General features: G+C 49.3%; 1 protein-coding gene across 1 annotated transcript in view; it reads left to right on the top strand.

Moving 5' to 3' along the window:
* Positions 1-14,519, top strand: part of LOC308673887 (transient receptor potential cation channel subfamily V member 1-like) — a 28,954-nt gene extending 14,435 nt beyond the window's left edge. The window contains exons 10-16 of the mRNA XM_081337933.1: positions 553-718; positions 2,375-2,441; positions 4,356-4,672; positions 6,592-6,719; positions 7,465-7,583; positions 8,427-8,556; positions 14,419-14,519. Coding sequence (XP_081194059.1) covers positions 553-718; positions 2,375-2,441; positions 4,356-4,672; positions 6,592-6,719; positions 7,465-7,583; positions 8,427-8,556; positions 14,419-14,431 — 940 coding nt within the window. The 3' untranslated portion in view covers positions 14,432-14,519. The remainder of the gene's footprint in view (positions 1-552; positions 719-2,374; positions 2,442-4,355; positions 4,673-6,591; positions 6,720-7,464; positions 7,584-8,426; positions 8,557-14,418) is intronic.
* The last annotated feature ends 1,510 nt before the right edge of the window (positions 14,520-16,029 follow it).

The following is a 16,029-nucleotide window of genomic DNA, read 5'->3' as shown; positions in this document are numbered from 1 at the left end:
GAGGAGGAGAAATGTGGGGTCCTTGGTACTCTCTGAGCTTGGTGGTTTTCCTGCAGATGTTTCATGACCCAACTGGGTAATGCCTTCAGGTCTAGAAGCGAGTGGAGTTTGCAAGGAGGAGGAGGAGGAGGAGGAGGAGGAGGAGGAGGAGGAGGAGGAGGAGGAGGAGGAGGACTGTGGGGTCCTTGGTGCTATTTGAGCTTGGTGGTTTTCTTGCAGACGTTTCATTACCCAAGTGGGTAACGCCTTCAGGGCTAAGGCGAGTGGAGTTTGCAAGGAGGAGGAGGAGGAGGAGGACTGTGGGGTCCTTGGTGCCCTCTGAGCTTGGTAATTGGCTTGCAGACGTTTCAGGACCCAGCTAGGGAACATCATCAGGGCCAGAGAACATGGGAATTACAATGAACGGTCACCGAGGTCCCAAACGCCGAGCGATAGAGAGGAGAGCAGAATTTCACGAGTTGCCCCCTTGCCCTCCCCCGATTATCCCAAAAGCTGAACGAGATGCCGGTCGGTCACTCCGGTCCTCTCTTCCTGCCCTGCTCCTCCCTCCAGCTTCGTCCACTCGGTTCTCTTGCTGGGCTCGGCCGTCCTCTATTTCAGCAGGCAGGAAGTCTACGTGGTGCTGATGGTCTTCGCCCTGGCGCTGGGCTGGTCCAACCTGCTGTATTACACCCGAGGCTTCCAGCAAATGGGCATTTATTCGGTTATGCTGGAGAAGGTGAGTCTGGAACGGAGGAGAGGGCTGGGCGGGCGGGGTTGCCTCGGATTAGGAGGGCAACTTCAGATTAGGAGGGCAGAAAGGGGCACGGGATTAGGTGCTCCAGATTAGATTCTGAATAGGAGGGCTGAAAGGGGCACGGGATTAGGTGCTCCAGATTAGATTCTGAATAGGAGGGCTGAAAGGGGCACGGGATTAGGTGCTCCAGATTAGATTCTGAATAGGAGGGCTGAAAGGGGCACGGGATTAGGTGATCCAGATTAGATTCTGAATAGGAGAGCTGAAAGGGGCACGGGATTAGGTGATCCAGATTAGATTCTGAATAGGAGAGCTGAAAGGGGCATGGGATTAGGTGATCCAGATTATATTCTGAATAGGAGGTCTGAAAGGGGAATGGGATTAGGTGATCCAGATTATATTCTGAATAGGAGAACAGAAAGGGGCACGGGATTAAGTGATCCAGATTATATTCTGAATAGGAGAACAGAAAGGGGCACGGGATTAAGTGATCCAGATTATATTCTGAATAGGAGAACAGAAAGGGGCACAGGATTAAGTGATCCAGATTGTATTCTGAATAGGAGGGTGGAAAGGAGCACGGGATTAAGTGATCCAGATTATATTCTGAATAGGAGAACAGAAAGGGGCACGGGATTAAGTGATCCAGATTATATTCTGAATAGGAGAACAGAAAGGGGCACGGGATTAAGTGATCCAGATTGTATTCTGAATAGAAGGGCAGAAAGGGGCACGGGATTAAGTGATCCAGATTAGATTCTGAATAGGAGGGCAGAAAGGGGCACGGGATTAAGTGATTCAGATTATATTCTGAATAGGAGAACAGAAAGGGGCACGGGATTAAGTGATCCAGATTATATTCTGAATAGGAGAACAGAAAGGGGCACGGGATTAAGTGATCCAGATTGTATTCTGAATAGGAGGGTGGAAAGGAGCACGGGATTAAGTGATCCAGATTAGATTCTGAATAGGAGAACAGAAAGGAGCACGGGATTAAGTGATCCAGATTATATTCTGAATAGGAGAACAGAAAGGGGCACGGGATTAAGTGATCCAGATTGTATTCTGAATAGAAGGGCAGAAAGGGGCACGGGATTAAGTGATCCAGATTATATTCTGAATAGGAGGGCAGAAAGGGGCACGGGATTAAGTGATTCAGATTATATTCTGAATAGGAGAACAGAAAGGGGCACGGGATTAAGTGATCCAGATTATATTCTGAATAGGAGAACAGAAAGGGGCACGGGATTAAGTGATCCAGATTATATTCTGAATAGGAGAACAGAAAGGGGCACGGGATTAGATGCTCCAGATTAGATTCTGAATAGGAGGGCGGAAAGGAGCACGGGATTAGGTGCTCCAGATTAAGAGGGCATTTTCAGATTAGGACGGCAGAAAGGGGCATGGGATTAGGTGCTTCAGATTAAGGGGGCTTCGGATTAGGATCCCTTCAGATTGAGACATCTTCCAGATTAGTGTCTGATTAGGAGGCCAAAGAGGATAACGGGTTTAGGTGCTCCAAATTAGGAGGGCTTCCAATTAGTTTCAGATTAGGAGGGCACCTTGTGCCACCTTTCTGCCCTCCTAATCTGCCACACCTGAAAGGGGGCCACCCCCATTTCCTCCTATCCTTGACAGATGATGCTACGAGACCTGGGCCGTTTCATCATGGTTTACCTGCTCTTCCACCTGGGATTTTCGACAGGTAAGGGAGGGTCAGACTGTAGTTGGGGGGGCGGGCGAGAAGCAAGACGGAAGAGCCACCCCCCGGCTGTGCGGTGTATAGGTTATGGCAGCGTTTCTCAACCTTGGCAACTTGAAGATGGGTGGACTTCAACTCCCAGAATTCTACGCTGGCTGGGGAATTCTGGGAGTTGAAGTCCACCCATCTTCCAAGTCAGGGCTTTTCAACCAGTGGTACGGGTACCCCCCCAGGGTACATTGGCACCTGGCAGGTGGTACGTGTCCATCCTAGAAAAGTGGTAGCAGGGGAGGGGAATGAGCTGAACTGGTGGCAGCACCGCACAAGCATGAACGAGAGACGGCTGGAGCTGCAGGGCTGTCAGGGTTCAGCGGAAGCGCCAGGATCAGCGCCAGGATCCAGCTGGAGCTCAGCGCTGATCCTGGTGCATCTGCTGAGCCCAGAAGAAGTGTCGATCAGCTGGAATGTTGCAGCATCTCCAGGGTCTTGTGACTTACATTCAGATGCTTGGCAACCGATTCATATTTATGACGGTCACAGTGTCCCAGGGTCATGTGAAGGGACCAAAACCTGCTGCAACCACCCAGCAGATGGGGGGGGGAACCAAACACCCCCCACCCCACCCCCGTTGCCAATCCTCAACAAAAATGCTCACAACAACGAAAACCTCAGCCAGGAGGAAGAACACCGCCGAGCGGGCAGGCAGGTGTCTTGCTTGGCTCTGGCTTGGGGGGGGCACTTTTTTCAGGGCCATTGTAACTTCGAACAGTCACTAAGCGAACTGTTGTAAGTCGAGGACTACCTGTACTTCATCACTTTCTTCCTTTTTTTTTGGTTATCACGTTTTTGACCCCTTGCTAGACGACTGGTGGAACTCGGATGTTGCCATATCCTAAAAGTGGCACAATGGGTGAAAAGGTTGAAAAGCCTTGTTCCAAGTGGCTAAGATCGAGATACAATGGGTGATGGCATCAAAGTCCTTCGGGAGAAGGGCGGTATAGAAATCAAATTAAATTAAAAATTAAATTAAAGTGTTCCCCCAGTTCAGGGAGAAGTCTACCCGCAATTTTCCCAAGGAAGAAACGATTGAAGAAGGACAAAATGGAGTGGGTTTTAATTTCATTTATTAAATTTATTCACCGCCCATTTTGCTGTCACACGACAGTAGGACTTCAGGGAAGTTTAAATACAGGTAGCTCTCGACTTTACAACCGCTTGTTTAGTGACCGTTCGCAGTTACAACGGCCCTGAAAAAGGGGACTTAGGACCATTTTTCACACTTATGACCCTTGCAGCATCCCTGTAGTCATGTGACTAACATTCACATGCCTGGCAACTGATTCATCTTTACGACGGTCGCAGCGTCCCGGGGGGCGGGGTCACGTGATCCCCTTTTGCGACCTTCTGACAAGGAAAGTCAACGGGGAAGCCAGGCTCGCTTAACAACCTAATTTAACAACCGCAGAGTTTCACTTAACAACAATGGTGAGAAAGGTCATAAAACGGAGCCAAACTCACTTAACAACTCTCTAGATGAACTAAGAAGAAATTTCCTGACAGTGAGACCAATTAACCCGTGGAACTGCTTGCCACCAGAAGCTGTGGGTGCTCCATCACTGGAGGTTTGGAGGAAGAAATCGGACAGCCGTTTGTCTGAAATGGTATAGGGATTCCTGCCTGAGTAGGGGGTTGGACTAGATGACCTCCGAGGTCCCTTCCAACTCCGCTATTCTGTCCTGTTCTGTTCTATTCTCTCGTTTAGCGACAGAAATTTTGGGCTCAGGGGTGGACTCGCCCGTGAGCATCTAAGCAAAGGCAGAGGGGTTGGTCTAGATGACCTCTGAGGTCCCTTCCGATGCTCACTTTCACGCCTTTTGGTCCTCTTTCCCACCGCCGTGATGTTCCCTTTCGGGACAGCCGTGGTGACCCTGATCGAGGAAGACAACGAGGGCCGTCCGGAGATGGCCCAGCCGCTGGACGTCTGCCCATGCCCCGTGAAGGCCCGCCCGTCCTACAACAACCTCTACACCACCTGCCTGGAGCTCTTCAAGTTCACCATCGGGATGGGCGACCTGGAGTTCACCGAGAACTACCACTTCAAGTCCATCTTCATCATCCTCTTGCTGATCTACGTGGTGCTCACCTACATCCTGCTGCTGAACATGCTGATCGCCTTGATGGGCGAAACCGTCAACAAGATCGCCCAGGAGAGCAAAAGCATCTGGAAGCTGCAGGTGGGTAGCAGCCCCCCGCCCCCGAATCCCTCCCCAGGGTTTGGTTTCGAGGCGCAAGTGTGGGTCAGTTTTCAGGGAGGAGAAGCAAGAAGGCTGAAGGGTGTTGCGTCTTGCTTTGGACATAGTCACGCATACGAAAGCTGGCTGGGTGACTTTGGGCCAGTCACCAGGAGATGGTGAGTTCTAGTCCTGCCTGAGCCATGAAAGCCGGCTGGGTGACTTTGGACCAATCACCAGGAGATGGTGAGTTCTAGTCCCACCTTAAGTACAAAAGCAGCTGGGTGACTTTGGGCCAATCACCAGGAGACAGTGAGTTCTAGTCCCACCTTAGGCATGAAAGCCAGCTGGGTGAGTTTGGACCAATCACCAGGAGACGGTGAGTTCTAGTCCCGCCTTAGGCCTGAAAGCTGGCTGGGTGAGTTTGGGCCAATCAGCAGGAGATGGTGAGTTCTAGTCCCACCTTAAGCACAAAAGCAGCTGAGTGACTTTGGGCCAATCACTAGGTGACTATGAATTCTCTGGGGATTTCCAGAAACGCTAGGACATTTATTTATTTATGTATTCTTGTGTGTTTATCTTCTGCCTTTATTATTTTTATAAATATGGTAACTCAAGTCAGCAATCATAACTAATTCTCTGCCTTCCCCCTATTTTCCCACAACAACCCTGAGAGGTGGGTCGAGTTGAGAGAGAGTGAGTGATTGGCTCAAAATCACCTGGACAGCTTTCATGCCTAAGGCGGGACTAGAACTCACCATCTCCTGGTGATTGGCCCAAAGTCACCCAGCTGGATTTCATGTCTAACGCGGGACTAGAATTCACTGTCTCCTGGTGATTGCCCCAAAGCCCACAGCTGCTTTTGTGCTTAAGGTGGGACTAGAACTCACCGTCTCCTGGTGATTGGCCCCAAGTCACCTGGCTGGCTTTCATACCTAACGCGGGACTAGAATTCACTGTCCCCTGGTGAATGGCCCAAAGTCACCCAGCTGCTTTTGTGCTTAAGGTGGGACTAGAATTCATCATCTCCTGGTGATTGGCCCAAAGTCACCCAGCCGGTTTTGTGCCTAAGGCAGGACTAGAATTCATGGTCTAGTGGTGATTGGCCCAAAAGTCACCAAGCTGGCTTTCATGCCTAAGGCGGGACTAGAACTCACTGTCTCCTGGTGATTGGCCCAAAGTCAACCAGCCAGCTTTTGTGCTTAAGGTGGGACTAGAATTCACCATCTCCTGATGAATGATCCTAAGTCACCTAGCCCCTGATGTGTGCTAGAATCTTTATTATTAAATCAAAAATCATCAGTCAGGAAATATAGCGGTGCCTGTCTAAACTGCATCTGATTCCAGGGTTGGCTGTTTTTGCATCCACTTTTAGGATATGTTAAGCGAATCACCATAGGTGTTAACTGATTCATATGGTGGTTAGGTCAATCCAGCTTCCCCTTGGACTTTGTTTGTCAAAAGCCAGCAGGGGAGGTTGTAAATGGTGATGACATGACCCCGGGACAAACCTTGTAAATATAGGCTGGTTGCCAAGCACCCAACTTTTGATCCTAGGATTGCGGGGATCCTGCAACGGTCACAAGTAGAAGGAGCGGTCGTAAGTCAATTTTTCCGTACCGTTGCAGCTTAGAACGTTCGCTAAATGAATGCTTGTAAGTCGAGGACTACCTGTATAATTTTATAATTATATAGTAGTAAACCTGCATGACTTTGGTTTCCAGATTGGGCCTACCTCAGTGGTGGGATTCAGCCGGTTTCACACCACTTTGGCAGAACCGGTAGCTCATTTTTTGTTGCCCAGGCCCAGAACGGACTTCCGGAAGCGGCATCCATGCAGAGAACTGGTTGTTCACCTATTTGAATCCCACCACTGGCCTACCACGCAGGGTTGATCTGTTCTCTCTTGTTTCTGCACACAGCGAACCATCACCATTTTAAACATCGAGAACAGCTACTGGAATTGCATCATCAACTCTTTCCGGTCCGGGAAGCGGGTTTTGGTGGGGACAACCCCGGATGGCAAGGATGATTATCGGTGGTGTTTTCGGTAATTGGAGTTCTAAATTTGGGAGGTGGGCATCCTTCGAACTGGTGCCCATCAAAAAACCCTGCCCATCGCGTATACCTGTGGAAGAGTGTCGGCCTTACGAGGTAGACCAGATTGGAAACATGACTGATAAGCTAATTCTTATCGGGAGGGGACGGCCTCCATGGAAAACACGGTTAGTTTCAGAAAAGGTTCGTCTTGTACGGTGCTCAGGCTGTAAAAGAGGCAGCGGGTGTTTCGTACTTTCAAATCTGCGAGATTCTATTCCTGTAGCCTTAGAGCAGGGGTCTTCAAACTTGGCCCTTTTATGACTTGTGGACTTCAACTCCCAGAATTCCTCAGCCAGGCACGCTGGCTGAGGAATTCTGGGAGTTGAAGTCCACAAGTCATAAAAGGGCCAAGTTTGAAGACCCCTGCCTTAGAGTGAAATGAAATTATGTCGCCTGGTCTGTTTCCTCTCTTCCTCTCTCTGGGAAGGCTGACCCACCGTTAAAAGATGCCCATTTGTTTAAAAAAAAATTAAGTGAGAGCTGCCATCTTGACTTTCTTGCCTGCTCTCCTCTGTGGAGGTCCCTTTGAGAAGCTAAAGGTATCCCCCCTCAATTTGACGATCCTGTTTGTACATCATAAAAAGGAAGAGAGGGGGAATGGTCATGTATTCTGGGGGATATTTGCCAGCCAATTAATTGGCTGGCTAAATTAAAATTGTAATTTTTCCCTTGGTGCTTCGGACGTGCATGAGCAGGGTGGACGAGGTGAATTGGTCAACATGGAATACCAACCTCAGCATCATCAACGAAGATCCCGGAGGATGCACAGAAGAGCTGAAACGCAACCTGAGTTTTTCTTTCAAATCTGGCAGAGGTGAGAAGGTGGTCAAAGAGGCTAGTCCTCATTGTTATTCTGTCAGCTAACAGGGAGGATTCCTGTGTGAGTGAGGGGCTGAAGTACAGAAGTACAGATAGTCCTCAACGTACAATTGGGATAAGAATTTCTGTTGTACAGCAAGATGGCTGTTAGGTAAGTTGTGCCACCACCAAAAGACCATCTCGAAAAGAGATCACCTCTTGTGGATTGTTTAACACGCTTTCCTGCGCAGCAGGGAGAGTTGGACTAGATGACTTTGGGGGTGCCTTCCACCTGGATAATTCCATAATTATTCCTCTTCTTGAAATGATGATTAGGAAGGATTTTGTGGGATAATAGTAACTCAGGTTTTGGGGGCCTCCTTCAATTGGGGTTTGTCTGGCTTCAGGACATCAACCCTATAGGGAGAGATCCCAATTTTTGCAGAGCAACGTCTGCAAAAATTAAGATCTCTCCTTGCAGTGTTTACTAATCTCTGCAAAAATTGGGGTCTCTCCTTGTAGGGTTGACCAATCTCTGCAAAAGTTGGGATCTCTCCTTTTAGGGTTGACCAATATCTGCAAAAATGTGGATTTCTCCTTGTAGGGTTGACCAATGTCTACAAAAATAGTGATCTCTCTTTGTAGGGTTGACCAATCTCTGCAACAATTGGGATCTCTCCTTGAAGGTTGACCAATATCTGCAAAAATTGGGATCTCCCCTTTGGGTTTATTTTCTACAAGCAGGAGAACCCCAACCAAACAACGGCTGATTAATCTTGCAGATGCTCGCTAGGGAAACAGACTTGGGTTCAAAGGATCAGGCAAGCGACCTAACATTATATCTTAATTATTGTGTCAGTTTCAGGGAAAAACTGGAAGACCTTGGTGCCGATTCTAAGAGATGGAAAACGAGAGGGATCCCTCAAACCGATTTCGGAGGTTTATGCTGATTCAGACGAGCAAGATGTCCGGAAAAAGTCCCTTCCCAAGTTGGTCTAATTTTAATATTTGTTCCTTGCCTGTCTCTCTTTTGTGGTCCTGACTGAGTTATTACAGGAAGTCCTCAACATACGACAACAATTGAGCCCCAAATCCTCCAGAAGCAGTGAATGCTCCAACACGGGAAGTATTTAAGAAGAGACTGGACAGCCATTTGTCTGAAATGGTCTAGGGCAGGGGTGGGCAACCTTGGCTCTTTTATGACTCGTGGACTTCAACTCCCAGAATTCCTGAGCCAGCCATGCTGAGGAGAAATGGAGAGGTTTCCATACTGAGCCATGCCGGCTCAGGAATTCTGGGAGTTGAAGTCCACAAGTCATAAAAGAGCCATGGCTAAGCATGGAAACCTCTCTCTTTCTCCTCAGCATGGCTGGCTCAGGAATTCTGGGAGTTGAAGTCCACGAGTCATAAAAGAGCCAGCGTTGCCTACCCCTGGTGTAGGGTTTCCTGCCTGAGCAGGGGTTTGGGGTTGGACTAGATGACCTCCAAAGTCCCTTCCAACTTTATTATTATTATTATTATTATTATTATTATTATTATTATTATTATTATTATTATTATTATTATTATTATTATTATATTGCTTCGCAAGACAGTCATTAACTGAGTCTTGTCCCATTTTTACGACCTTGCTTGCTGCAGTTGTTAAGTGAGTCACTGCAGTTGTTAATAATACTGTTGTTAAGCTTCCCAGAAGGTCACAAAAGTTGATCACATGACCCCGGGACACGGCAACAGTCATAAATATGAGTCAGTTGCCAAGTGTCTGGATTTTGATCACGTGACCTTGGGGAGGCTGCAACCCTTGTAAGTGTGGGAAATGGTCATAAGTCCCGTTTTTCAGTGCAGCTGTGACTTCGAATGGCCACTAAACAAATTGTTGTAAGTCAAGGACTGCCTGCATTTATATCCCCTTGAAGGGTGAGGAGTGGAAGGTTCCCTAAACTAGAACAAAATTCAGGCAGACTTTCTCAGGAATGGTCAAAAAAATCAAGAGGGCAGCCCTGATAATCTGATTGAAGCCCTGCTTATTTTTTTATGTCAATTGTCGAGACTTGGTCGAGGGTGAGCAGGCTGACCTGGCTTGCATCACGGAAACTTGGTTGGGCCCAGAGGGCGGCATTCCTCTGGTTGATCTTTGCCCACCAGGTTTCCGGGTGCTGCACCGGCCTCGGGCTCAGGGTAGGGGTGGGGGAGTGGCTGTTGTTATGAGGGAGACCTTGTGTCCGCGGGAGGCCACCGTTCCCCAGATAGTCGGGTGTGAGTCTCTCTTTTTGAGATGCGGCCCTGGTGCGCAGTTGGGCTTGCTGCTGGTGTACCTTTCGCCTAGTCACGCAGCAGCAGCCCTGCCTGAGCTGCTCGATGTCCTCTCTGGGCTGGTGGTTGAGTTCCCGAAACTTATAGTTTTGGGGGACTTCAACCTACCATCGCTGGGAGGATCATCTGAGTTGGCTCGGGAGTTCATGGCTTCCATGACGGCCATGGACCTGACGCAAGTAATTTTGGGACCGACTCATGAAGGAGGCCACACCCTTGACCTAGTTTTTTTGTCTGGACGGTGGTTAGATGATCTTGGTGGGGGCTCTCCAATTATTATGCCCCTGTCATGGACCGATCATCATCTCCTGCGGCTGGTCTTCCGTTTTGCCACCCCCCGCCGTGGGTGTTTGGAACCACTTAGATGGTACCGCCCCAGATGCTTAATGGATCCCCAGAGGTTCCAGGCGGCGCTGGGGTCCCCACCTGCCTTCCTTGCTCACAGCTCGGCCGATGCCTTAGTGGAAGCCTGGGAAAGGACGGCCACTGAGGCTCTTGACCGAGTTGTACCCCTGCGGCCCCTGACCCGGTGCAGATCCCGTCGAGCTCCATGGTTCTCTGCGGAGCTCCGGGAGATGAAGCGTCGGAGACGGGGCCTAGAGAGCGGTTGGAGGTCCAGCCGATCCGAATCCGACCGATTGCGACTAAGAGCCTACATTAGGTCTTATCTCGCTGCAATAAGGGAGGCGAGGTCTAACCACTTCGCCACCCTTATTGCGTCCGCAGATAATCGCCCGGCCGCCCTGTTTAGGGTGACTCGCTCCCTCCTAAATCAGGAGGTGAGGGAGGATCCCTTGCAGGGTCGTGCCGAGGAGTTTAACCAACATCTGTCGGACAAAATCGCTCGGATTCGGACCGGTCTGGACTCTGACTGGGCAGAGTCTGACGATCAGGACACGGGTGGTCTTGTCGATATCACTTGGGAGGAGTTTGATTCTGTGACTCCGGAGGAAGTGGACAGGATCATGGGGAGGCTGAGCACCACCACATGTTTATTGGACCCGTGCCCTTCCTGGCTGGTCTATGCAGCCCGGGAGAGGACACGCAGCTGGTTCCAGGCAGTTATATCGGCTTCTTTGAGTGAGGGTATCTTCCCCGCCGTCTTGAAGGAGGCGGTGGTGAGGCCTCTCCTCAAGAAGCCTGCCCTGGACCCAGCTGTATTGAACAACTTTCGTCCTGTCTCCAACCTTCGCTTTCTTGCGAAGGTTGTTGAGAGTGTGGTGGCGCATCAGCTCCCTCTGGTCCTGGATGAAGCGGATTATCTAGACCCGTACCAATCGGGTTTCAGGCCCGGGCACAGCACGGAGACGGCATTGGTCGCGCTGGTGAATGATCTCTGGAGGGCTCGGGACAGAGGGCACTCCTCTGTTCTAGTCCTATTAGACCTCTCGGCGGCTTTCGATACCATCGACCATGGTATCTTGCTGCGGCGTCTCAGGGGACTGGGAGTGGGAGGCACAGTTTTACAGTGGTTCTCCTCCTATCTCTTGGGACGTTCGCAGTCGGTGTTGGCAGGGGGGCAGAGGTCGACCGCGAGGTCTCTCATTTGTGGAGTTCCTCAGGGGTCGGTCCTCTCGCCTCTCCTGTTCAACATCTACATGAAGCCGCTGGGTGAGATCATTCGTGGCTTTGGAGTTGGGTATCATCAGTACGCTGATGATACCCAACTTTTCTTTTCGACCCCAAACCACCCCAGTGATGCCCTCAACGTGATGTCCCGTTGCCTGGAGGCGGTTCGGGTCTGGATGGGGAGGAACAGACTTCAACTCAATCCCGACAAGACTGAGTGGCTTTGCATATCTTCATCCCGGGTTTATTCGGACATTCCACCTCTGGCTATGGGGGGTGAACTATTACCCCCCGTAGATAGGGCTCGCAACTTGGGAGTCCTCCTAGATTCACGGCTCACTCTAGAAGACCATATAGGAGCTGTGACTAGGGGGGCCTTCGCCCAGGTTCGCCTGGTGCGCCAGTTGCGGCCCTATCTTAGCCGGGATGATTTGTGCACGGTCACTCATGCGCTCGTGTCCTCTCGTCTGGACTACTGCAACGCTCTCTACATGGGGCTGCCCTTGAGGACCACCCGGAAGCTCCAACTGGTACAGAATGCAGCCGCGAGAGTGGTGTTGGGAGTTTCCCGATACTCCCACGTTACACCTCTGCTCCGTGAGCTGCATTGGTTGCCAGTTGTCTTCCGGGTGAGATTCAAGGTACTGGTAACGGTGTTCAAAGCCCTCCATGGCATGGGGCCGGAGTACCTCAGGGAACATCTGCTGCCGGCATCAAGCTCCCTGCGCCCTGTGCGTTCCCACAGAGAGGGCCTCCTCAGGGTGCCACCGATCAGAGAATGTCGATTGGTGGCCCCCAGGGGGAGATCCTTCTCTGTGGGCGCTCCGGAGCTGTGGAATCAGCTACCGGTAGAGCTCCGGATGGCGCCCGATCTTCGCTCCTTTCGTCGCGATCTCAAGACATTTTTGTTTGTACAAGCTGGCCTAGCCTGATGGGGATCGGTGGGGTTGTTTTATCTTTGGTCTTTTAATTTTATCTTGGGGTTTTTTAGAATTGTACTTCTATTGTTTTTAACTAGGGCAATTGTTTAATCTCTTTTTAATGTTTGTATTTGCTATTTTATTCTGCCCTGTGAACCGCCCTGAGTCCTCAGGGAGAAGGGCGGTATATAAATGTTATTAAATTAAATTAAATTAAATTATTTACTTATTTATTATGAAATATATTTTCCACCCTTCTCAAATCCAACGACTCTAGGCGGCTTACAACATAACAATTTAATGTAAGGATTTAATATTGGTTGAAGAGAAGAGAGGAAAAAGATATTTTAGATTTGTTCAGCTACTTGAACATACAATACTGGGGTTGGAAGGGACCTTGGAGGTCTTCTAGTCCAACCCCCTGTTCAGGAAGGAGACCCTATACTAGACTTTAAGACTTGTGGACTTCAACTCCCAGAATTCCCCTGGGAGTTGAAGTCCACAGGTCTCGAAGGTGCCAAGGTTGGACACTTCTGCCCTACACCATTCCGGACATATTTTGGAACAATCGTTCTTGAAAGATGGCGGGCTATCCTTGGCATGAGTTGTTTTATCAGGGAATTGTTCAGCAGGTGTACCAATGGAGTCAGAGATGCTGACACAAACTTGTAGCTTTATGTAAATAAATATATTTTACATATACAGAAAACTAGATAGTCAGGCAAACAGGGCATCAACACAGCGGGAGCATCATGAGGTAAATCAACACAGCAGGAACCTCATGAGGTAAATCACAGAGTACAAAAGGGTGCGCAGAAGGAAAAGGCGGGAAAAATGGGAACCTCCCCCTCCACACCCACAGCAACCAATCACAGCGTCTTCTAGTCCAACCCCCTGTTCAGGAAGGAGACCCTATACTAGACTTTAAGACTTGTGGACTTCAACTCCCAGAATTCCCCTGGGAGTTGAAGTCCACAGGTCTCGAAGGTGCCAAGGTTGGACACTTCTGCCCTACACCATTCCGGACATATTTTGGAACAATCGTTCTTGAAAGATGGCGGGCTATCCTTGGCATGAGTTGTTTTATCAGGGAATTGTTCAGCAGGTGTACCAATGGAGTCAGAGATGCTGACACAAACTTGTAGCTTTATGTAAATAAATATATTTTACATATACAGAAAACTAGATAGTCAGGCAAACAGGGCATCAACACAGCGGGAGCATCATGAGGTAAATCAACACAGCAGGAACCTCATGAGGTAAATCACAGAGTACAAAAGGGTGCGCAGAAGGAAAAGGCGGGAAAAATGGGAACCTCCCCCTCCACACCCACAGCAACCAATCACAGCGCAGATTGCCTCACGCAGGAGCCAGCACTCTCCAATCAATCAACCACAACTATGTGTTCTGGCGCATTGCACAACCCCCACTGCACCAGCTGCTAAATTTATATATCTTAACATATTTAAACACAGATTTGCTGGCCATCAGTTGGGGAGCCAGTAGTACTGGGTTCCTAACTGGGCAGTGGGTTGGACTAGTTGATCTCCAAGGTCCCTTCCAACTTTCTGTTCTATGACTGTCTGATACAAATCTAATTACGGTAGTCTTCAACTTATGACCACAATTGGGCCTGAAATTTTGGTTGCTAATTGACACAGTTGTTAAGTGGGTCGTCCCATGACCGGACCTGATTTCACGACCATTTCTACCATGGTCCCCAAGTGAATCATGCGGTCGTTAAGTGAGTCACAGAGTCATTAAGCGAAGCCAGCTTTCCCAATTTACTTTGTTTGTTGGAAACTGGCTGAGAAGGTTGCCAGTCACAATCAGGTGACTTCCAAGGTGCTGCAACCATCGTTATTCAGAGCCGGTTGCCAAGAACCCAGGTTGCGATCATGTGTTCACGGAGGTGGTGTAATGGTCATAACTCCGAGGATGGGCCGTTAGCCCCTTTTCCCAAAGCTGTCGTAACTTTGAGCTGTCTTGAAACGAACAGTTGTAAACCATGGACGGATGGGTTTATTTCTCCTTGTTTACTTGCAGCCCTGTCTTGTAATCCTTTGGATGGAAGTCTTGATGGACGACGTGACTCGTGCTGCTTCGACGCAGCGCGGCGCAATGCATGCACGCCGGAGGTCTTTCTCTTCTCCCGGGAGCATCAGATCTCATCCACACCAAACGTCTCTATTATCTATCTCCTGCCGTCTCAGCCTCGTGACCCCCATCTGAGTCATTCATTTCAGTGTTTTTCAAAAGTCCCCGAGAAAAACTTGCAAATTGCATTAAGTTGAGGGTGAAGGTTCGTCCTCCGAGCTTGTGGGTTGGTTTCTGAACATTTTGTTACCAGGCTAGGCAATGTCTCCAGCAGAGTTTAGAGGGTGTCGGTGTTCTGTTTATAAAGGATTCGGGGGTGGGTGGGTTGAGGGAGGGTCTTGGGATGGGTCTGGTGATGGGTCTGTTGTGAGTCATCAGTGAGAGTCTTGTGATGGGGAGGCTACCTCAGATCAGGATCATTGGGAGGTGAACTGCTAGTGATTGGGGGATTGTGCGGGATGGTTGAGGGGTTGGTGCTGTCTCGGGCTGGCTGTGTGGTGGATTTGGATTCTGAGGGGATTGTCGGCTGGTTGTCGGCCGATGTCTCTGTTGATGGAATGGCTTGTGGAGGGCTAGGCTTCTATGAACTCACAAGCGTTGACAGGTGGTAGCCCGGCCGGTGAGTTTTGCATTGCTCCGATCGAACCGGTGTTATTTGGTGTCGGTGTGGGTAGAGATTAAGGATTTGGCATCGTGGCATTGGACTGCCAGCCGGTGTTCGTGGATCCTGGTTTTCGACATACGTGATGTTTGTCCCACGTAGAATTGGTTGCAATTGTCGCAGTTGATTTTGTAGATTATATTGTTTCTTTCATCCTTCTGTGCCTGGTCTTTGGTTCTGGATAACTCTTGGTGGAGGGTGGCCCTGGGTTTGTGGCCTATTGCTATATTCCTAGGGATTGGAGAATTCTGGCAGTCATTTCCGACACCTCTTTTGGGTATAGTAGGGTTAGTTTTTGCATGGGTGGTTGGCTGTGCGGTGCGTTGTGGTTTGAGTGCTGTGTTATCTAGCCTGGTAACAAAACATTCAGAAACAAACTCACGAGCTCAGAGAATTAACCTTCACCCTCATCATACACCCGAGCTACCGATATTTGCCACTATTGCATTAAGTTCCCAACCTGAGCATCTTTAAGATGTGTGAACCTCAACTCCCAGAAGTCCACACATCACCAAGGTTGGGAAACCCTGCATGAAGCCATCAGCAAGCAGTCTGTAAAACCATCATTTCAGTGTCAGTCGTTATAAGTTCAGTGTAATAGTTATCGAAAAGCTTATTAAAAATATCGTCCTATGCTTGCATTATAGCCCTCAGCACCTTTTGCCTTGACTTTATTCAGCAGTAAATCTTGTAAGAAGGGGAACAGAGAAAATGCCTCCGCTGTAGCAACTGGGAGAGGGATCTAAGGATCCTGGTGGACAACCACTTAAATATGAGCCAGCCGTGTGCTGCAGCTGCCAAAAAAGCCAACACAGTGCTAGGCTTCGTTAACAGAGGGAGAGAATCAAGATCACTTGAAGAGTTAATACCACTTTACACCGCCTTGGTAAGGCCACACT

Source organism: Vipera berus (genome assembly GCF_964194415.1).
Source record: "Vipera berus genome assembly, chromosome: 1".
NCBI lineage: Eukaryota > Metazoa > Chordata > Lepidosauria > Squamata > Viperidae > Vipera > Vipera berus.
Note: the sequence above shows the minus strand (reverse complement) of the source record. Positions and strands in the feature narration are given on the sequence as shown.